The following is an 18957-nucleotide window of genomic DNA, read 5'->3' on the forward strand; positions in this document are numbered from 1 at the left end:
TTAGATATGGGTTCAATCAAAAGCTGTCCTTTTGAATGCAACAAGACGGACCCGTCATACTCATTCGCGTTGGCATCTGTTAAGTGGAGTCTACGGTATGTGAATCACAACTCTTTGAGTTCATTGATAACGATATATACATATATATTGGAGAGAGATTTTTTTATTCCTTTGGTTTGCCAAAAAAGACACCATAAAAGTAGAAAGCTTGAGAAACTTTGCTTTGCTTTAGCTTCTTGATTATGTTCTTTACTCGAAACTACAAAGTTAAGAGAATAGTCACGTCAGGGGCAGATGAAAAAGCTCTATCACAAACTCTACATTTGTGTTCTATGATGGACCACTCCACTCTCTTTGTTTCTCTCTCTACACCATTTTGTCTTGTACATTGTCTTCACTTACCCATACGCACCAAATCATCATCTGAGCTTATTTCCATCTTGAGCTATATTATTCTTTGTTAAAATCTTGAGTTTTTTTTTACCATTGTATGGAGATGAGTCAACTAAAAAATTTCTATTCATCAAGATGTGTTTTTATGATCCTATTTTGAAAATTTCTATTTGAGTCGCTGAGTGATATTAATTGAATATTCATTACTATGTCCGACTGACCATTTGTCTGGAAATTTGTCTGAATTTTGTCCGAAACAATTATGTTAATTGGAAGCTGAATCTTCAAAGACATATAATAGCATGTGGACACGTGAAATGATAAAATTCGTTTCTATCATTTACGCACGCTTGGAAAAAAAAACATATAATTGAGTTCTTATTATATATGAGTGATGAGCATCAGAAACATCATCAAATGTTAACGAAATAAATTACGTTAACGTACGTAAGATCCACACATCGTACATTTTCTCATTCACATACCTACCAGTTTTTCTTTCTCTAAAAGTTCATAACATTCTTAAATTTTACTAAATGAACTGGTTAAAACATGTGTGGAATAGATATTATAGTTTTTTTTTCTGTGACGTTAAAGATTAAGATCAAGACTCACATGATCTTGCACATTAGGACTCAAACCGTACCGGTATGAAGACATGCGGTTCTGAGCTGCGGAGCCACCCACTTGTAACGGTGGATGCGGCTGAGAACCAGCCAAGGATGATAAAATTGAGTTATCAGAAGAGACATGACTAGTAAACGCAGCGTTTGGGTTATAAACGCCTCTAAAGCTGGAAGATGAACGCCATAGTCCTAATGGACTCCCATTGATCGGCCGTGTGTGAAACGAGGACGACGGTCCTGAACCTGGAATGTTTCCTCCATAGAACCTAGCGGCCGGTAAAGATGTGCTGCTCCACGACGGGTAGTGACGGTAACCATATAGATTAGCGTCGGGATGGTGGAAATAAGAGGACGCACCGCGTTTGGCGAGCTGGCGTTCTCTTTTGTGAGCGTTTTGGTGTCCACCTAGGGCTTGTGAAGTAGGGAAGTTTCTAAAACAATAGTGACACTCGAATCTCCTGTTGTTGTTGCTTCTGCTATTGTCTTTACCGTTATCTCCGGTTTGGTCGTCTTCTGCTACTTCTTCATCTTCTTTGTGTTTGGTCTCGGAGTGGTCTTGTTGACTGGTGGTACCGGAGTATTCTCCAGTGGTGAAATCTTTGCCGAAGAGACGAACGGGTTTAGGGTTCTTGTCTTTGGAGGGAGGACGACGGAAGAAAGGAAGTTGAGAGAAAGATTCAACGTTCATGAAATCTTTAGTTTCTCTTTCTGCATTTCTTTCGTCCATTGAGCGAGAGATAGATAGGAGCGATACTTGAATATTGGAGTTGTGAGACTGTGACTGTTCCAGAGAGAAAGACAACGTTTATATAGAACTGACTGTTTCCCATTTTCTTGTTGTATTATTTCGTTTGACAGAAGGTTGATAACATCTAATTATTTTCTAAAAGGTTGATAGTTTTTTTTAAAACATCTGGGACGAAAGTAATCTCAAAGAGAACTTATCAACGCTTACTCTAGTCTAATTTTTTTAATGAAGTTTAAAATATGATTCTATTAACTAAACAATATCAACTAAGCTTCTGACCAAATTTGAATAAAAAATCGATGGGTTTATTTATATCTTGCCTCTCAAGTTCTTCTTCTTACCACTATACTACCGCTGCTGATTGATGGTTTAACCATTTTATTTTAAGAGTGGTGAACATATATGTTACTGTTAGTTAGTAAGGCCAAAAACTTAGTTGAGTTTCTTCATTTAATGTTTTACTAGATTTTGACCCGCGCTTTTTGAAGCGCGAGTTTTTTCCGATTAAGAATATTGTTTGATTTGAATTATTATTTTGTTTTTGATGGTTTGAAGTATATTATTAAGTTATAAAGTGTTATTATATCGAAAAAGTAAAAGAATTTTAGTTTAAAATTATATAATTTATCAAATAGTTTATTTTAGATTTTATATGTGTATTCTTATATTACAACGTCATCGTTGCATTTTGTGTGTATTTTTAAGAGTTATATTTGTTGAGTTGATGAGACAAAAAATTTACTTGGCAGATTTTGGGCTAATCTAATAGTATATATATTATAGAATTTTTAATAGTTTTAGCAGTATTTTCATACCCGAACCAAACCTAAAGTCTCAGAAGTAAATCAGGTGATTCATATAAATTTGGTCTGAATTTTGTTAAAACTTTATATATAAAAATCTGATAAAAGTCGGTAAAAACGTAAAAAGTATCATTAACCTGCTATCCAATATTGGTTGACCCGATAAAATCCCATATAAATTGGATGATATTTTTTCAAAACTCAATTCAAACTTTTGAATCAAGCTTTGAAGCACGGGGTTAATACTTTTTCAAAAGAGAAAAATCTTGTTTAACTTAGGTATTCCAAACCTAGTGAAGAGTTTATACAAATCTCAATGTGTTTAGTGTATAATATATGATTGAATAACCCGCAGAAACCTGCAAGCTTGAAACTCAAATAATATAAATATTAATTCTGGACCTTATTATATTTGTAAATTTATTTTGTTATTTAAATTGAATTACAGAAGTGGACTTGTATTTGAGCATCTTTTATACTAAACATTATTTGTTGCCCAAAAAAAAAATACTTATCATTATTTTGGATTTTAGTAATTGTGCTTCATAAGTCAAAATCAAAACTTATTTTTTTATAAAAAAAAAGAGAGAATATGGAGCAATATTTTCAAAATTATTTGTATTTTCTAATTTTCCATAATATAGTTTAAGTGGTTGTATCTGAATTATAGTAAAACTGAATTTTTAATATAGTATTATTTTCTGTATCATCATTTTTCAATAATTTCTGAGTAATAGTATTTAAAAATATAATTAATTTTTAAGTTTGTAATTTATCATCATTAACTACTAAAAATATCTTAAAATAAAACTGTATTTTAAACAATTAAAAATATTTATCTTTCTGGAACAAAAAGAATATATTACTAACACTTTGGATCACATTATTACTGGGAACAACAATAAGATATCATGATCGAGAATTAAGGAAATAGACACAACATTTATGGAGAAAACAAAATAGGGAAAATTGTTTTTTTAGAGCAAAAAAATATAAACATTGTCCTAATAGAATAATCCCAACCTATAATTGTCTCATTAAGCTAATAATTTTGAAAATCCCAGTTTAGTCCTTCGAAATACAATTTTAAAACTAACTGTAATACATTAAATTAATATATAATATACAGAACCAATTAAAAAAAATTTAAAAAAAAAATTCCCAAATCAAAACCCCTAACCCTAATTATTTCAGTCTCGTTCTCTAGGCCTCTCTAATTCTGGTGGGGACAAAGTCAACAGGTCTCTATTGGTGGGGAGACAAAGATACCGACTCAAATCTCGTCTTCTCCGGCGTAAATCTCTTCTTCTCCGGCTTAATATCTTCTTCTCCGGCTTAATCTCTTATTCTCTCATGTAAAACGAAGGTAACATCGACACTTCTCATTCCTATTTTGTTTTAAATCTTCTTTGCATGTTCTTTAATCGATAATAGTTCTGTGAAAAGCAAATAGATTAGTGCTTCTGTATATTTTTTTGTGTTCTTATCAATCGATTTAAGAACACACGAGTTTGTTATATGTGTTTGTGTTTCTGTTGTTATCAATTTGTGATTACCATAAGAACCTACAGTTAATCTATGTTACATGTGTATGTAATCTTATCAATTTGCTTTACCATACGGGTTTGTCAATCGATATTTTTAAGAGATTGGTTAGTTTTGATTTTGTGTCATTGTTGTTGATGTTGGTATCGCCAGCGCAGACACTAGAAGATATGTAATTTGGCACTAATCCTGGTACTATCGGGTTAATGGGTCAGTTCACCAAACCGTTGGATCATCTGAGTTTGTACTTATGAAGGAGATTGGATGCTCGTTGGTGATGTTCCATGGAGGTAAAAGAACTAAAAACCATCTCTTAATGTCTGATGAATGATTTACAATGATCTAATCTGGGTTTTGTATATATCTTAGAATGCTCATCACCTCGGTGAAAAGGCTTCGTGTGATGAAAACGTCTGAAGCTAATAGTCTCGGTACGTAGACTATCTTGTCTTGACTTATGACATTGTTTGTTGAAACATATAATGAAAAACTTGAACTAAAACATCTTAGTATATAATATGCAGGATACTTGTGAAGCAAGTAAAAGGAAGAAACAGAAGCTAGGTTGATCTTATTCAGTTTGTGATGTTTCATTGGTTCTTCTAATGTTCTTTAAGGGTTTTTTTTTGGCTTGATGTCTTTTGTTTTACTGTTGCTATTACTATGGAAGAGAATGCTCTTTATTTGTTTTACTACACTGTAAATATTTGAAGCTTGTCTAATATCATTTTGTGGGTTTAGTTTATGAGTTCACTAACTGATCCAAGAAACAGATCCACATGACATCAAATGTGTTAACATATTTACTTTAGTGCTTGACGTTTCAATCTCATGGGATTCTGAGGACATTCGAAATTAATGATATAGGCCCCGAACACTAAATCATATTATACATATATCATCCTGAGCACGAAGAAGAATCTGATGGAAGATTCATACAAACAGACAAGAGTTAGGTAGATAGATTGTACCAACCATATGAAAAAGCTCCTAACTTTGTGAAAAATCAAAGGAAAATTTAGGTATTTTGAGAAGAAAGGCCAATAAGTGTTTTTTTTTCAAAAAGAAAGGCTAGTAAGTGATCTTTTATTAACAAATTCGATTTTTCAAAAATGGTAACATAATATTTCCACATATATTTGTTTTTTTTGTTTAAAAAAAAATCGGTTTTCAAAATAGGAAACTGAATATTTCCAAATATTTTTTTTCCTTATTTTTCGAAACAGATTATTCTTATCCGTAGAATACAGTTAATCTGTAGAAATTGATTTTCTACATATTTTTTAGAATTTTTGTAATGTGTAGATTTTGATTTCTACATGTTTTAGATTTACAGTAAATCTGTAGAAGTCAGTTTATACTTGTTTTAGATTTATAGTAAATATGTAGAAGTTGGTTTCTACATGTTTTAGATCGGTAGGTTAAGCGCGGAATGTGTATTCTAAATATTTTTAGAATACTCTTATTTACGTAGATCATGTATTCTAAACATTGTAGATTCAATGAAAAAAGTGGATTTTGTTTTCTACTTTGTAGAATGTCAATTCTACTTTATTTAGAACATAATTTGAAATTATGATTTAAACATTTCTAGAACTGAAAAAAATACCACTAAGTTCATATAGGTATTTTATTAGTAGTTACTATTTTTCCATTTTTTTTTGTTTGTAAAACTATTTATTTAATTTATTTTCAGAAATATTAAAGGATATTATAGGTAAAAATGGTACAAATATGAGATTAGTCTAAAGGGACACAGTTTCCATTTTTTTGCTCTAAAAAACAATTTTCCCAACAAAATATCACAGTAAATTTGTGATATAGTAAAACGAGTTGGAATTATGTAAATATGTTCATTACCAAAGTACGTGAAGTTAGGTTTAGACTCTTTAAGCGCATATAACTCTCTCTCTCTCTCTCTCTCTCTCTCTCTCTCTCTCTCTCTCTCTCTCTCTCTCTCTCTCTCTCTCTCTCTCTCTCTCTCTCTCTCTCTCTCTCTCTCTCTCTCTCTCTCTCTCTCTCTTCTCTCTCTCTCTCCTCTCTCTCTCTTCTCTCTCTCTCTCTCTCTCTCTCTCTCTCTCTTCTCTCTCTCTCTCTCTCTCTCTCTTCTCTCTCTCTCTCTCTCTCTCTCTCTGCTCTCTCTCTCTCTCTGGAAGAGAGTACTTATTACATAAATGAAGTGGTCCTTACATGCTGATCATTCAATGTTGCTAAACAGATTGTTGATGTCATCAATAAAATTGAATATACAAGCCTTTGTGTGTGATATACTCATCATCATGTAGTTAAATAAAAACCATGTAGATTAATCATCAAAATGATGCGCGCAGAGAAAGTATATTGGTGACTGAGCAGAACGGTAAATTAGTATATTGTCTTGTGTACTATATTATTTGAGGTAGGCCCCAATAATTTTACATTGAGGTTTTATAGAGAGAGAAAAAAATCATATTTACAAATTACACAAAGTATTGGTACTGGTAGACCCGTTGAATGAAGTTGAACCCTACATGGCCTTAAAAGCCCACAAAGTCTCTCTGAAACCCTAACAGCAACACTTGGTTACAAACACCTTTGCTTTGCCATTAAAGTCATAGTCATATGCTTCAGAGATGAATTGGCTTTTGGTGAAGGGACCATTAACCTCTCTCTTTCTCTGCTTCTTAATTCCTCCTTTTCTTCGATGCAACTCCTCCACTACTCTTTTATCCATGTATCTTTCTTTTTAAGAACAAAATATTTTTTTTATATTAAATGTATCTATCTATACGTTCTCGTACATTGCTTCTTCTTTCTTTAATTTAAATATGTGTTTACTAATTGACATGATAGGTTATATAAATATGCACTACATGAAAAACAAACCCTTAACGGTATGGAAATTGTAAAAAAAAAATTGAGAATGATCGAAATGGTAATTTCGTAGACACTTTTATGTCGTATCTTATACGTTATTTGAATAATAAGTACTAGGTAATAATCTGCGCCTTGCGCGGAATGTGATTATTAGTTTTGTTATTTTTAATAAAAAAAAAACAAATCTATTTAATCTGGATATCGGTTCGGTTTTAAGTTATTTTTTTTGTTTTTAATCTCCTAAAATATAACTATTATTTTAAATTAATATTTATTTTGGTTTATTCTGTTAGAACGTTTGTTTTTTAGTTTTTTCGGTAAAATCCAAAAATTATTATTATTTATTTATTTTCATGTTATAAATTTTAGATAATCGTCATGTTGAACCAATGGTTTCATAGTTTCTAATTTAAGAAAAAAAATTATTAAGACAAATCATTTTACTATAATTTGGTCGGTAGTGAAAGAAACATTAAGAAAAAAAATGTTTCAACTTCCAAAAAAAAATTGATACTTCACTGGTGGTAAATACTTACACAGTGTTCACATCAAGGTGCACATGCATATGTATGTAAAAGTATATAAAAATAAATGATAAATATATAAATATATTGTTAATTAGTATTAAATAACATTTTTGTTCTAAATAATACATGAAAGATAAAATTAAAATTAATTAAAAATTAAAAAGGCTTTGACTCTGATATCCGAAATGATTTAGAATTTTAAAGAATATCTGATTTGATCCGTAAATAAAATAAAATTTAAAAAATAATTGAAAATTTTAATAATAACATTTTATTACAAAAATAAAATATTATTTAACTTTTTAAATTTTAATACCTAATATAATAAATTTAATCCATAAAAATATTGTAAAACTTATATAAACTATAATATATATAACATATATATATATATATAATTCTGTACATATATGTATATATATGCATATAACAGATCAAATTTGATATCCGTTTCTAAAAATATTGGTATTTGTGATTTGTTTTTTTTAATTGTATTTTAGTAGTTGATTTACTTCGTAGAGTTACGATGTCCATATTTTTTGGTTCAAATCAAAACGGATAATGAATTGAATCAAAACTTATAAATATTTTGCCCAACTTTATCCGTAAACAATAAAAATAATATATATATATATATATATAGTTTAGCTTTTGATTCGTTATTTGTTTTGATTCGAACCGAAAAATCCAAAGTTTTATTTGAACCATGCACATAAGTTTTATATTAAAAAAATAAAAAAGTATATAGTGTGAACACATTTATGAATATAGTGTGAACGCGTTAACATATTTATTATCAAATCATTGTGAGGCTGCCACGTGTATATTATAGTGTGAATGCATTTATTACAATGCTTCTCCTTTAATATATAAGGGATAATAATTGCCGCAATCATATAAGATTGTAGCTCATACCCAAAATTGTAAACAATATATGATATAAATTAGATTGTCAATTAAATCTAATTAAACATAATAACCTATATATATAGTTACCACAGAAAATATCTAGATGATAAGCCCTATAAAATTGTGGTGTTGATATTTTTTAAACCACATAGACAATTATAATATTATAATAAAATAATATAATTTATTATTTCTATATTATAATAACTAATATATTATATTATAAAATCTTATACTAAAAAAAATATAATTTCCGACCACCAGGCCGTGAGACTTTCCCAGGTGATGTTTTCTATTTACATTCTCGTCTCTTAGAAAGAGCGGCTAAACGATCGGTTTTTATCATTTGTGAATAGAAATAGTTAATATTAAATATAAAATATATTTAGTAGATTGTTTATAAATTGTTACAATTTATGAATGCATAAAATGTTTAACTAATAATCTAGACATCTGTTTAATCGTTATAAATCTTAGGGGTTAACACATGTTATGGTTGGCACGATCCCACATGAATGAACTGAACTAGACTTGAATTTTAAAACCACAAGACCTATCATAAACGGACCGGATTGAATTAGCTACTTAATTAGCTTATAATCACAAGATTCACAACACATTTGATATACGAAACAATTATATATTTGCATGAAAGCTGAAATGAAAACAAAATTAAAGATTTAGATTTTAGGGGACAAGCATATCTTGTACCATTATGACATTGTAACTCACAAGCTATAATATACATCAATTTATGGTGATAAATAAGTAACATATTAATAGCATACATCGGCTTCTTAACAACAAACGCAAGCAAAGTTAAAGAACATGAGCCCACCGGTCTATTTAAGAGTTAGATACTCTAGATGCTAACTCTATAGTACATAGGCAATCGTTATCAACTGAATTTTTTTAGTTTTGTTAGACCCTAATATAATGCATACTACTTGTAGAGAAACATTACAAGACATAATTTTTATCACAACGTTTTGGAATCCTAGAAAAAAAATAGCGAGTTTTAATTGTGTTTTTTTGTGGACCACCATTTATATAACTACGAATGGAGAAAGCATCTTTTCAGAGTCTGCATTAACGATGTTAGATGTATGTGGGGAAGCTTTCTATAGATTGTCATATATGTCTCCCATCTCTTGTCAATTTCATTTTCATTCAAACAATACCTATCTTGTTGACTTGAAACTTTCACGTTTTGGTCAACACCCCAGCTATTTGCTCATGATTAAGCATCACTGGAAGAACTTCCGAAACGATTGAGAAATAAGAGGTAAAGAAAAGAAAACGGATCATTCTTGTATGTACGGATTTTGACTTTTTGGGCTTAGGCCCAGTCAAGTCCAATGATTTTTTAAAAAATGTGATCAGATCTATATTGGGCTTAGGCATAATGAGATCAAAAATTCAAATGGTTACACTCCCACGATGCTACTGGCAAGACAATCTCATAGACTATATTTGCGAAGTGATTTTGCCTTATGTCCTCTATACAATCATTTTTACAAAAAAATAATGACATAGTTAACAAAATTGATGACATTGCTTATAGTTAATATGACATGGACAATCACATTTATTATTCACATATATTTTTGGTAAACTTTATAGAATATAACAATAACTAATGCAATATATTTAATGTTGATTTATATTTTTGGTAAACTTCTTAAAAGATGGTAATAACTCATAAATCATCAGTAAAATAAATATATTGAAATATGTATTATAAATGTCGAAATATTATTTAATTTTTTTTATAATTATACAATTTTTATTACTAATATTTTTAAAATTTTCTACATCTATTTTAAAAAAATTAATAAATTGTTAATCGTAATTTCATTAGTTTCTTTTAGATATCTACAAATTTTATAAATATTGTTTAGTTATAATTTTTAAATAACTATACAATTTTTATATGATTTTTTAGTAATTTTATACAAGTTGATATAATATATTTAACCAAAATAAATAGATAAAAAATTATCTAAGATTCGAATTTTAAATATATTACATATATATTATTAAATGTACTTTAAAAGAAACAAAATTATTTTTTTTCTTAATTTTATTATTAAATAATCAACTTTATATTAATATTAGTCAAAAATAATAAAATATATAATATTAATAAATTTTATTTTTAATATAATTTAATTTTTTAAAAATTTATCACTGCACATGGTGCAAGAAAACACCTAATAACACTAAAAGAGGTTTGTGATGCACTGATGGTGGTTGCTAGGACTAGAAGAAGAGTTAAGAACATAAGGAGAAGATGAACAACAAGAGTAGACATGGTGGAAGATTGCTATAGTTACAAAAGTCAACTATTTTTTTCAGTCTTTATGTTGTCAAAAGGTGATTATGGTTTCTGTTGTGTACAAAAGCTTGCATAATATATACAAAAAACAGAGTAGTTATTTTATTTTGTGTTGACACCAAAACATAGTTAATATATTTGTTTACTCACAGCAAAAACAAGCAGTACGTGCTAACAAGCAAACTCTCCTAAAATATTTGAAATGTTAAGTGAACTATAATCATAGAAAGAAAAAGAAGAGTTGGAAAGATTCGAAACAGAGAACTGTTTTATTAAAAATAGGAAAACGTTGGAGGCATGTATGTATGATAATTATACAAACGAATCTTGAAATTGTAACTATTTCAAACGAAACTTTCATTCAAAATTGGTGCTTAGCATTTTATGATACCACTTGTACAATGTTCTACTAGTCGTCTAATATATTCAAGGTGAGGAAATTTTCAAAAGACTTTTTAAGTGTTTCCAATTTGAAGGCATTGTAAGGTCATAAGACCTAGGGATTGATGCTACGGTAAAACATGATCGTCTTAATAGCAATATTAACAATGCAATTACAATTGAAGATATCAAAAACATGTTAAAACCTACACTAGGACTTTTATCATCGTCAACGAGCTTGTGCTTATGGCCTACAGATGAATTTATCCGTGCATCGTCAAGATCTAGCTGCTGGATACCCGTCTGCTACTGCTCATATCTGCTTGTCCTCCTGCACACACTGAAGTGTCGTCCACGACTCGCCCATTGCTCACTCTCTTACTGCACATCCATGAGATTTTACAAACTTCATATTGACTTGCCACTAATCAAAAGCAGTACGAAAACATCACTCAAACACACACACACATAAGTAGCGAAACGATTTCAACAAGCTGCAAGATGATTCCAAAGTCTCAATTTTTAACCATCCTAACAGATAAAGACTTCGACTTTCATAAGATTCTTGAAAAAAGAAAGAGAAGACCTTTACTTACTGGGATTGATGGAAGTGAGAGCTGCGTTGTTGTAGATACTACAAGCCTCGTCAGCTTGTCCGTTCTTCAAGTAGTAGTTACTGAAAACATAAGACGCCATCTTCTGGATACCCGTCGGGTCGTTACAAGACCCACCTTGCTGAATCGGACCGCAATCAGCGCCGCCTTATCCACAAGGTAACACTGAGGGAGAGACTCATAGTAGCCACTTCAGGGGAGAGAGAGAGGGAAGATGAAGCTACAGTAAGCGTTATTAAGATGAATCATATGGGCCCTAGTTACACTGCTTTATATCTATTTAATGGGCCGAAATCTCTTAAAGAAGCCCAGATCATTAATCACTACTCCATAAATTGCATAATATACCAAGAATTTTCAATCTTTCACCAAAAAACCCAAACTAGTTTCATTGTTCCACCTAGAGATGGCAGACAGGTTATCCCGTCTCATCCCATCCTGGATCGCAGCGGGGTTGGCTTCAAGCGGATCACAATAGGTCAAGTCTGCGCGGACCGCAGTCTTCTGCCCAAACACGCCCTACCCTCTGGATATATATAATTTGCCCCTAATAAAACTTTGTTCTCTATTAAAAATCACTTTTTAGTATTATGCTTATATTTACATAGATTTGCCTTTAATAAAAGATTTCTACATCCACCTTTATAAACCAATGTTTTATTTGTCTATATATATTAGCATCAACTTTATTTTTTAACTGTATTTTTTTTGTGAATCTAACATTAAGATATTTTACTGTTAAAAGTATCAAGAAAAGATGGAAGATCTAAGACAATTTACAATGTATATATTGAATAAAAAAGTCTACAGTTGAATCATTATAATTAAATTGGTATGTTGAATAACGACTTAATGTTATGTATTATTTGATATTAAAAACATTTCACATGTTGAATAAGAATGAAGTAGGCACCACTAATGCCAAATTTTAGCTTATAAATATGTTTTTTGACATTTTTATGACATCATAGTTATTTAAAATCAATTATCTAATTATAAATAATTTTCTTTTTATATGAAAAATTATTATTTATTATTATTTATAGATATATATTATTATTTAATTTGAACTTGTATCAAAATTTTATTAAACAAAACCATTATAGTGCATAAAATGAATGTGTTTTGAATTATTAGATAAAGGAAAGAACAAAAATATTATAGAGCGGAAGATGAAAAATAGTATGTTAGATCTTGATCAAACCATTGTGCTACTCTAAGAATAATGGTCAATTTTTTTTGGTTAAAAACAAAAAAAAAATTGATAGAAGGGCATTTGATAACTTTTTTAGAAGTCTAAGGGGCATTTCAGATTAAACCCATAAATTTAAAGATCTAGTGCTTGGTCTCGTCTGGCTGCTAGGGGTGGGCGTTCGGGTACCCGTTCGGGTTCGGGTCGAGTATTTCGGATTTTCGGGTATTTCGGTATAGAGGTGTAGAACCCGTTCGGGTATTTCTATATTTCGGATCGGGTTCGGGTATTTTTAGTTCGGGTTCGGTTATTTCGGATCGGGTTCGGATATTTAGATTTTGAAAAAAAAAATTAAATTTTTCATTTCTTAAATTTCTTGTATTTAAGAATATAAATTTTAATTAACTTCTTTTTTATTTTTAATAGATTAAATGATTAATAGATTTGGACATAACATTTTAAAACTAAAAATGCATTAATTTAGTTATTGTTTTAAAATTTTGGATGTAACTTTTTGTTAATTTTTGAAATAAAAAACTTTGACATACTTTTTAAGTGAGTAGCAAATCATTTTTTCCGGAATTGTATGTATATCATATGAACTTAAAGTATGTGTAGTATTAATATAATTATTTTATATAAAATGAGTGATGTAAACTAGAAATATAAGGTTAATTAGACATATGTTCGGTTATCTTCGGATATCCATTTGGGTTCGGATATTATCCATTCGGGTTCGGGTATCCAATCTCTCCTAATTCAATACCCGTTCGGGTATTTTGCTATTTCGGTTCGGATTTCGGTTCGGGTTTTTCGGATCGGGTTCGGGTGCCACTTCGGATATCGAGTAAAGTGCCCACCCCTACTGGCTGCATATAGAGGTCAAATGGATTTAATTTAGAGTTTTCATAACTGGTCTGGTTCGGTATATTTACTTCAAATTGACAATCCAGATATATATATTTTCATGTGTTGCAAAAACCGGCCCGGTCTGACCGTTAAATGTGTATTTTGATCTACTACACTAGGAACACCAATTTAACTCATTGATTCACCAACTAAGACGTGCAATCAAATAACTTTTAATTATATTATTGTTTAACCATCGAAGTTTAAATTTATTCTAAAAAATATGTAACAGGAAAGCGTGAGTATAACACTAGGAACACAATTTTAACCCATTGATTTACCAACTGAGATGCGATCCAACTCCTAAGTGCTAATTAGAGCAATCAACTCGAAAATATATCCAATGGAACTCTTTGGCCTTCTAATAGATGTCGAGTTCCTATTTTCTAGTTTCGAGCTTATTTTGTTTTCTTTTATTCCGAGAGCTCAAAACTCCATTGATGATTCTCTTGTAAAGCCGGCCTCTTGTAAAGCCGGCACTCTGTAATGGCTCTTCTTCTCCCTTATACTGAGCTGGCCAGTAGTCCAAGTATGTTGTTTGTTCAAAAAAAAAAGACGTGCAATCAAATAATTTGTCATTATCATTGTTTTTAAACATCTAATTTTTAATTTATTTTATTAAAAGTAATCTGCAACGAGAAATGTTAATTTATTTTCCTTTGTAGCATATGATATAGTATAAAGATGTTTAACACACAAAAATGGTATGAAGATGTATTTTTAGACCCAACTAGAGGATTGACTTGAGTAAAGGAAATAAAAGGACTCAATGAGAGGAAGGGACTGTTATTGGCACACTGACATATAAGACCAGCATTATCGGCGTATCTTACATACGTCCTTAGTGTAAAATTGATTTAAAATAAATCAATAATAACGAAAAAGAAGAGGAACGTAGGTTAATTAAGAAGTTTTCGACATCGTCCTTAAGGAGCACGTGTCATGGTGTGGTAGGTAAAGCGAAGAGGTAGGGTAAAATCATGTTTTTCTCGTGTGGTGTCTCTGGTTTCCATCTCTCTCTTCCTCTCGACGGCGATTTCGTCGAAATCGATCTATCTCCGGCGAATCGAAACGCTGATATATATCCGCTCAATCGACACTTCTCCTTTGTGTAATCCGAAGGATCTCCGCCGATTCGAAGCTAGAACAGGTATGCCCTCGTTCTCTGTCCTCCGTTTTTAAGATTTGAAAGTCAATCTCTCATTGCATGCTTCGTGTTTGTAGGGGAAAAACGAGTTCGAAAGAGAAATCATCCGGTGGCTTTCCCAATTCTCTCTCTATCCGCTAAATCAACGACGATCAAATATTTTTTAATTACTTTAAAAAAAAAAACCTAAGGACCAATTAAAAGTTCCACCAATATTCTCAAATTTTACTAAAGTCCCGAAAAAATGTCCTAAGCTAAAAATATTACTAAACAACTCTAAGGACTTTGTTTCAAGTCCCACCAATGTTGTTGCTCTAAGTTCAAACACTGAAACTGACAATATCTCCCTTTCATGCATATCCCAATACAACACCACTAGTTTCTGTCTTTTTAATCTTATCCTCTTCAAAATTTCTTTTCGTAACTTAATCTAATCTTACTATCTTTGGAGCTTTCCTCTGTAACTTTATTATTTTTCTCCGTTTTAACTTTGACCATCTCCTTTAACTTTGGAAATATATTAAAAGATAAAAGAAAAACCATTGTTAAGAAAACTAAACAAAGCATAACAAAATGAAACAAAATAAAAAGAAGTGGAAACATAGCCAATCATGTAGCGAGACCGTAGTGGTCCAGCCCAAGAAACATAGCACGTGAACTTACAGCTTTGCCTTCAGATGTCCACGTTCTCCTCTTTTCTTTCTTTCCTTTTTTTCACCCCACATTTTCATATTTGACCTACTTTGACCCTAATTTCTCTAAAAGGTTTTGATTCAAACTGAAAAAAAGGTTCACCAATTCCTTCTCTCTGTAATTTTCGACATTAATACTTGTGTTTGTAAACTGATTTTATTTTCTGGCAACATGTGTTTGTAATTTGTATATTAACTGGATATACATATATACCATCTAGATTCTATATGACATCATCTACATCTCCAGGCCCTACGTAAGGAAATAGTAACATTTTACTTTTTTTTTACTTATCTCTTGTGTCAAATATTTCTTATAATTAAATGTATTGTCTTAAGAGTGGAATAAATTAAGTTTGTATGAAATTTTAAGGAATCGGAAATCGCTTCAGTCAGTTCAAATATAAATCTCAAAACTATGTGTAAACATTTCATGGTTCAAAAATATTATTCTTTTTGTCAATAGTACCGAAATATACATTATTATTATCTTCATATCTTGTATCATATGAACGCATGTCACACATCAAGATTTGATCCATGTGACTAAAAGGAATCTTAACTATTCGATTACCCTATGTTTGGTAAGAAGTTAATGAAAAAAAAACCATCTGGAACAATATCAATTAGTACACAATGCTTAGACACTCCAACAAAAAAAAAATCAAATAAACAACAGATCAGCTAGGTTTTATACATAGCATTTCCAAATTTCCCTCCCACTCCATAATGAAAAAAATCAGATACATCAAAGAAACTTCATCACAACTTAAAAAATGTGATTGGATTAAATAAAATTGCCTTCTTGATAAATTAATTTCTTGACACAAAGAGGTTTTAAGTCAAGAATCTTTACGCCATGAAGAAATAAGATCTTAATGAGTGAAACCGCTTTAGGCATTGAGCTGTTCTTTCTCAACGGACGGTTTGATATCAGCCGGAGATTGATCGGAGACATTATTCTCCATCTTCTTGAGGCTCTGTTGATGATATACTTGTCGAAGTCTCTCTATTTCTCTCTTCAATGCTTCTTGGTGAGCTGAAAATATCAATTCAGAATCATTATTATAATTATTATTAATAAATCCAAATGTTCAATGAGTATTCACATGTTTTTTTAATTTTTTTGAAAATGAGTATTCACATGTTTTATCTTTACATATGTCATATGTGCTCACATGGGCAGTTGTTGTTTCTTATTAATCAGGCTATTATTTATTTAACCTTGTGATCTATGTTTGCTAGCTATACCCATATTATAAAATAACTAGTTGAGACCATCAGAACTCTGTAAATTGAGAGAGGAAAAATTATTCAGAATTCGAACATATACTGTATTATATTTCATGTAATTTAAAAAAAATATGAAGCATGCATTGCCGCATGTACTTCAGTGTATTGTTAATTGCTTAAGAATAATAATTGGCCGAGCCTATATTGTCAGTGATAATTAAATACACGGAGTGAAAATATGGCAAAACTAGTAACAAAATTCATATTTTTGGTAATTTGATAGTTTCACAGACAAATATAAATCATGTAATAATAGAAAATCAGATAAAAATAAGGTAAAATAGTAAAATTACCGTCTTTGAAAATCTTGTCTTGTGCTAAAGCGGCGATACGTTGCTTGATAGCGCTATTGTCGACGTTGAGAAGCAATCGCTGGTGATCCAAAAACGCAACTCTTGGCGATAACACTGACACTTCCGTCTACACAAGGTTTAATTACAAATTAGTATTTTGATTTATAGTACTTTAACAAACATTTATCTATTTTAAACCCAGTTTTTTTTCTTTATATGTTTAATGTTATGGTGCATCTATTTATGTAAGCCTTACCTGCAATGAAGTAACGCTCCGTTCGAGCTCTGATATATATTGAAGTTTTCTCACCCTTGATCTTTGTGCTGATTGCCTATTTGCTAAAATCCTGTAGAAAATTTCAGCAAAAAATTAACATTATTATAGTATTATTGATGTGACACTAATTTACCCTATTTTCTTATTAAACAGTATACTTTTCTTTTAGTAAACGGTATAGATATAATCGAATTCTCAGATATTATAATTGTACGTGCATGCATGACCTTACTTGTTTATTTATAGAAATAGTAATATAACAAAAAAAAATTAGGTTACCTTTTAACTCTTTTGGGATCGTTAATTCGATTGCCTGAGCTTCCGCCGGAGTTTTGATTTGCCGACGACGGAGCACCGTCCTGTGGCTCCGTTTTGCATTGGCTTTGAACCTCATCTGATTCATTGTAATTGTTACCGGCGACATTGTTGTTATTGTCTGTGGTGTCCATGAGATTATTATCGGACGGTGGTTGTTCTTTGTTGTCCTCCTCGGTTAGGCTGTTGGGATCCGACGGTGTAGAGGTGTTGGAAGAAGAACGCGTGTGACCAACATTGCCGTTGACGCTGCCATGGTGGTTATTGTGATGGTTTTGGTGCACGTCGTCGTTGAACATGGACATGAATTGCTCGTCGTCAAACCTGTCGAAGTGGTGGTTTCCGACGCCGGAGGAAGGAGCTTCGAGAAAAGCGATGGAGTCGCTAATTGAACGACGGTGTGTCCCACGACGAGTCGATGAGAAGTCGAGAAACTCATCCATCCACGTAGGGTTTTGTTGTCCCGCGGTAGCTGCGGTTGCGGCGGCAGTTGCGGCGATGGAAGGGAGTTTCTGAGAGGAAAAGTCAGGCCAATGCGGCGTCGTTGTGGTCGTCATGGTTGGGATTTTTGGAGGGAGTTGTGCCATTAATGAGTTGTAATGGCACACACACAAGAAGAAAGAAAACTTTTTATTTATTGAATTTCAAGAAAGGATTAAAAACCTTGAATTACAAGAAGAACCCAATTGAGAAAACAAGAAACCAAGATGAAAAACAAAGGAAAGGGTCAAGAGGTATTAAAGATGATCAAAGTTTTAAAGAGCCATGAGAGAGATAGAGAGGAGGAATGAGAAACGAACAAGAGTAACTAAAATGGCTATGTATAACAAAGAGTAGTTATACAAAACAGAAGCAATAGATATAGAGAGAGAGGGGATGCATGAGATAAGATAATTTTATAATAGAAAAAATCTAAAATTAATTTATGTATATGGATTCGATCTTAAAGGGTTTATATCTCTGAGTGGGGTCACATGGGGAGGGATAGAGATCAGACAGCTATGAAACAGCTGTTTGAGAAGAAAAAAAAAGCTTTGAGGTCTTAAGAGAAAATGGAGAATCAGGCAGCACGTGCTCTTGGTGAACCCCTCCTCCCTTA

The 18957-nt window shown here is 31.3% G+C and overlaps 2 protein-coding genes and 3 long non-coding RNA genes across 5 annotated transcripts; 2 read left to right on the forward strand and 3 right to left on the reverse strand.

Annotated features, from left to right (window-relative positions):
• Positions 1 to 743: 743 nt before the first annotated feature.
• Positions 744 to 3919, reverse strand: LOC103841703 (zinc finger protein GIS). The gene has a single exon (XM_009118255.3). It carries the CDS (start codon positions 1744 to 1746, stop codon positions 985 to 987), a length of 762 nt encoding a protein of 253 aa, XP_009116503.1. The 5' UTR covers positions 1747 to 3919; the 3' UTR covers positions 744 to 984.
• Positions 3920 to 4367: 448 nt separating this feature from the next.
• LOC117128221 lies at positions 4368 to 4868 on the forward strand. Its single transcript, XR_004451471.1, has 2 exons — positions 4368 to 4405; positions 4640 to 4868. It is a non-coding gene; the product is annotated as an uncharacterized LOC117128221 (long non-coding RNA).
• Positions 4869 to 6222: 1354 nt separating this feature from the next.
• On the forward strand, positions 6223 to 9707 carry LOC117128222. Its single transcript, XR_004451472.1, has 2 exons — positions 6223 to 7081; positions 8373 to 9707. It is a non-coding gene; the product is annotated as an uncharacterized LOC117128222 (long non-coding RNA).
• A 1498-nt stretch (positions 9708 to 11205) lies between these two features.
• Positions 11206 to 12959, reverse strand: LOC103841705. Its single transcript, XR_627851.3, has 2 exons — positions 11723 to 12959; positions 11206 to 11507 (listed from the first exon to the last, which is right to left on the reverse strand). It is a non-coding gene; the product is annotated as an uncharacterized LOC103841705 (long non-coding RNA).
• A 3316-nt stretch (positions 12960 to 16275) lies between these two features.
• LOC103841706 (basic leucine zipper 61) lies at positions 16276 to 18718 on the reverse strand. The gene is made up of 4 exons (XM_009118256.3): positions 17823 to 18718; positions 17523 to 17613; positions 17267 to 17393; positions 16276 to 16719 (listed from the first exon to the last, which is right to left on the reverse strand). Exons 1-4 carry the CDS (start codon positions 18443 to 18445, stop codon positions 16574 to 16576), a joined length of 987 nt encoding a protein of 328 aa, XP_009116504.1. The 5' UTR covers positions 18446 to 18718; the 3' UTR covers positions 16276 to 16573.
• Positions 18719 to 18957: the final 239 nt, after the last annotated feature.

Source organism: Brassica rapa, chromosome A09 (assembly GCF_000309985.2).
Source record: "Brassica rapa cultivar Chiifu-401-42 chromosome A09, CAAS_Brap_v3.01, whole genome shotgun sequence".
NCBI lineage: Eukaryota > Viridiplantae > Streptophyta > Magnoliopsida > Brassicales > Brassicaceae > Brassica > Brassica rapa.

Coding starts and splice junctions, on each gene's coding strand:
- LOC103841703 (XM_009118255.3), bottom strand. CDS start 1,746: ATGGACGAAAGAAATGCAGAAAGAGAAACTAAAGATTTCATGAACGTT.
- LOC103841706 (XM_009118256.3), bottom strand. CDS start 18,445: ATGGCACAACTCCCTCCAAAAATCCCAACCATGACGACCACAACGACG. Junction 17,394..17,522: donor GGAGCGTTACTTCATTGCAG/GTAAGGCTTACA, acceptor AACCTTGTGTAG/ACGGAAGTGTCAGTGTTATC. Junction 16,720..17,266: donor AGACAAGATTTTCAAAGACG/GTAATTTTACTA, acceptor TGATATTTTCAG/CTCACCAAGAAGCATTGAAG.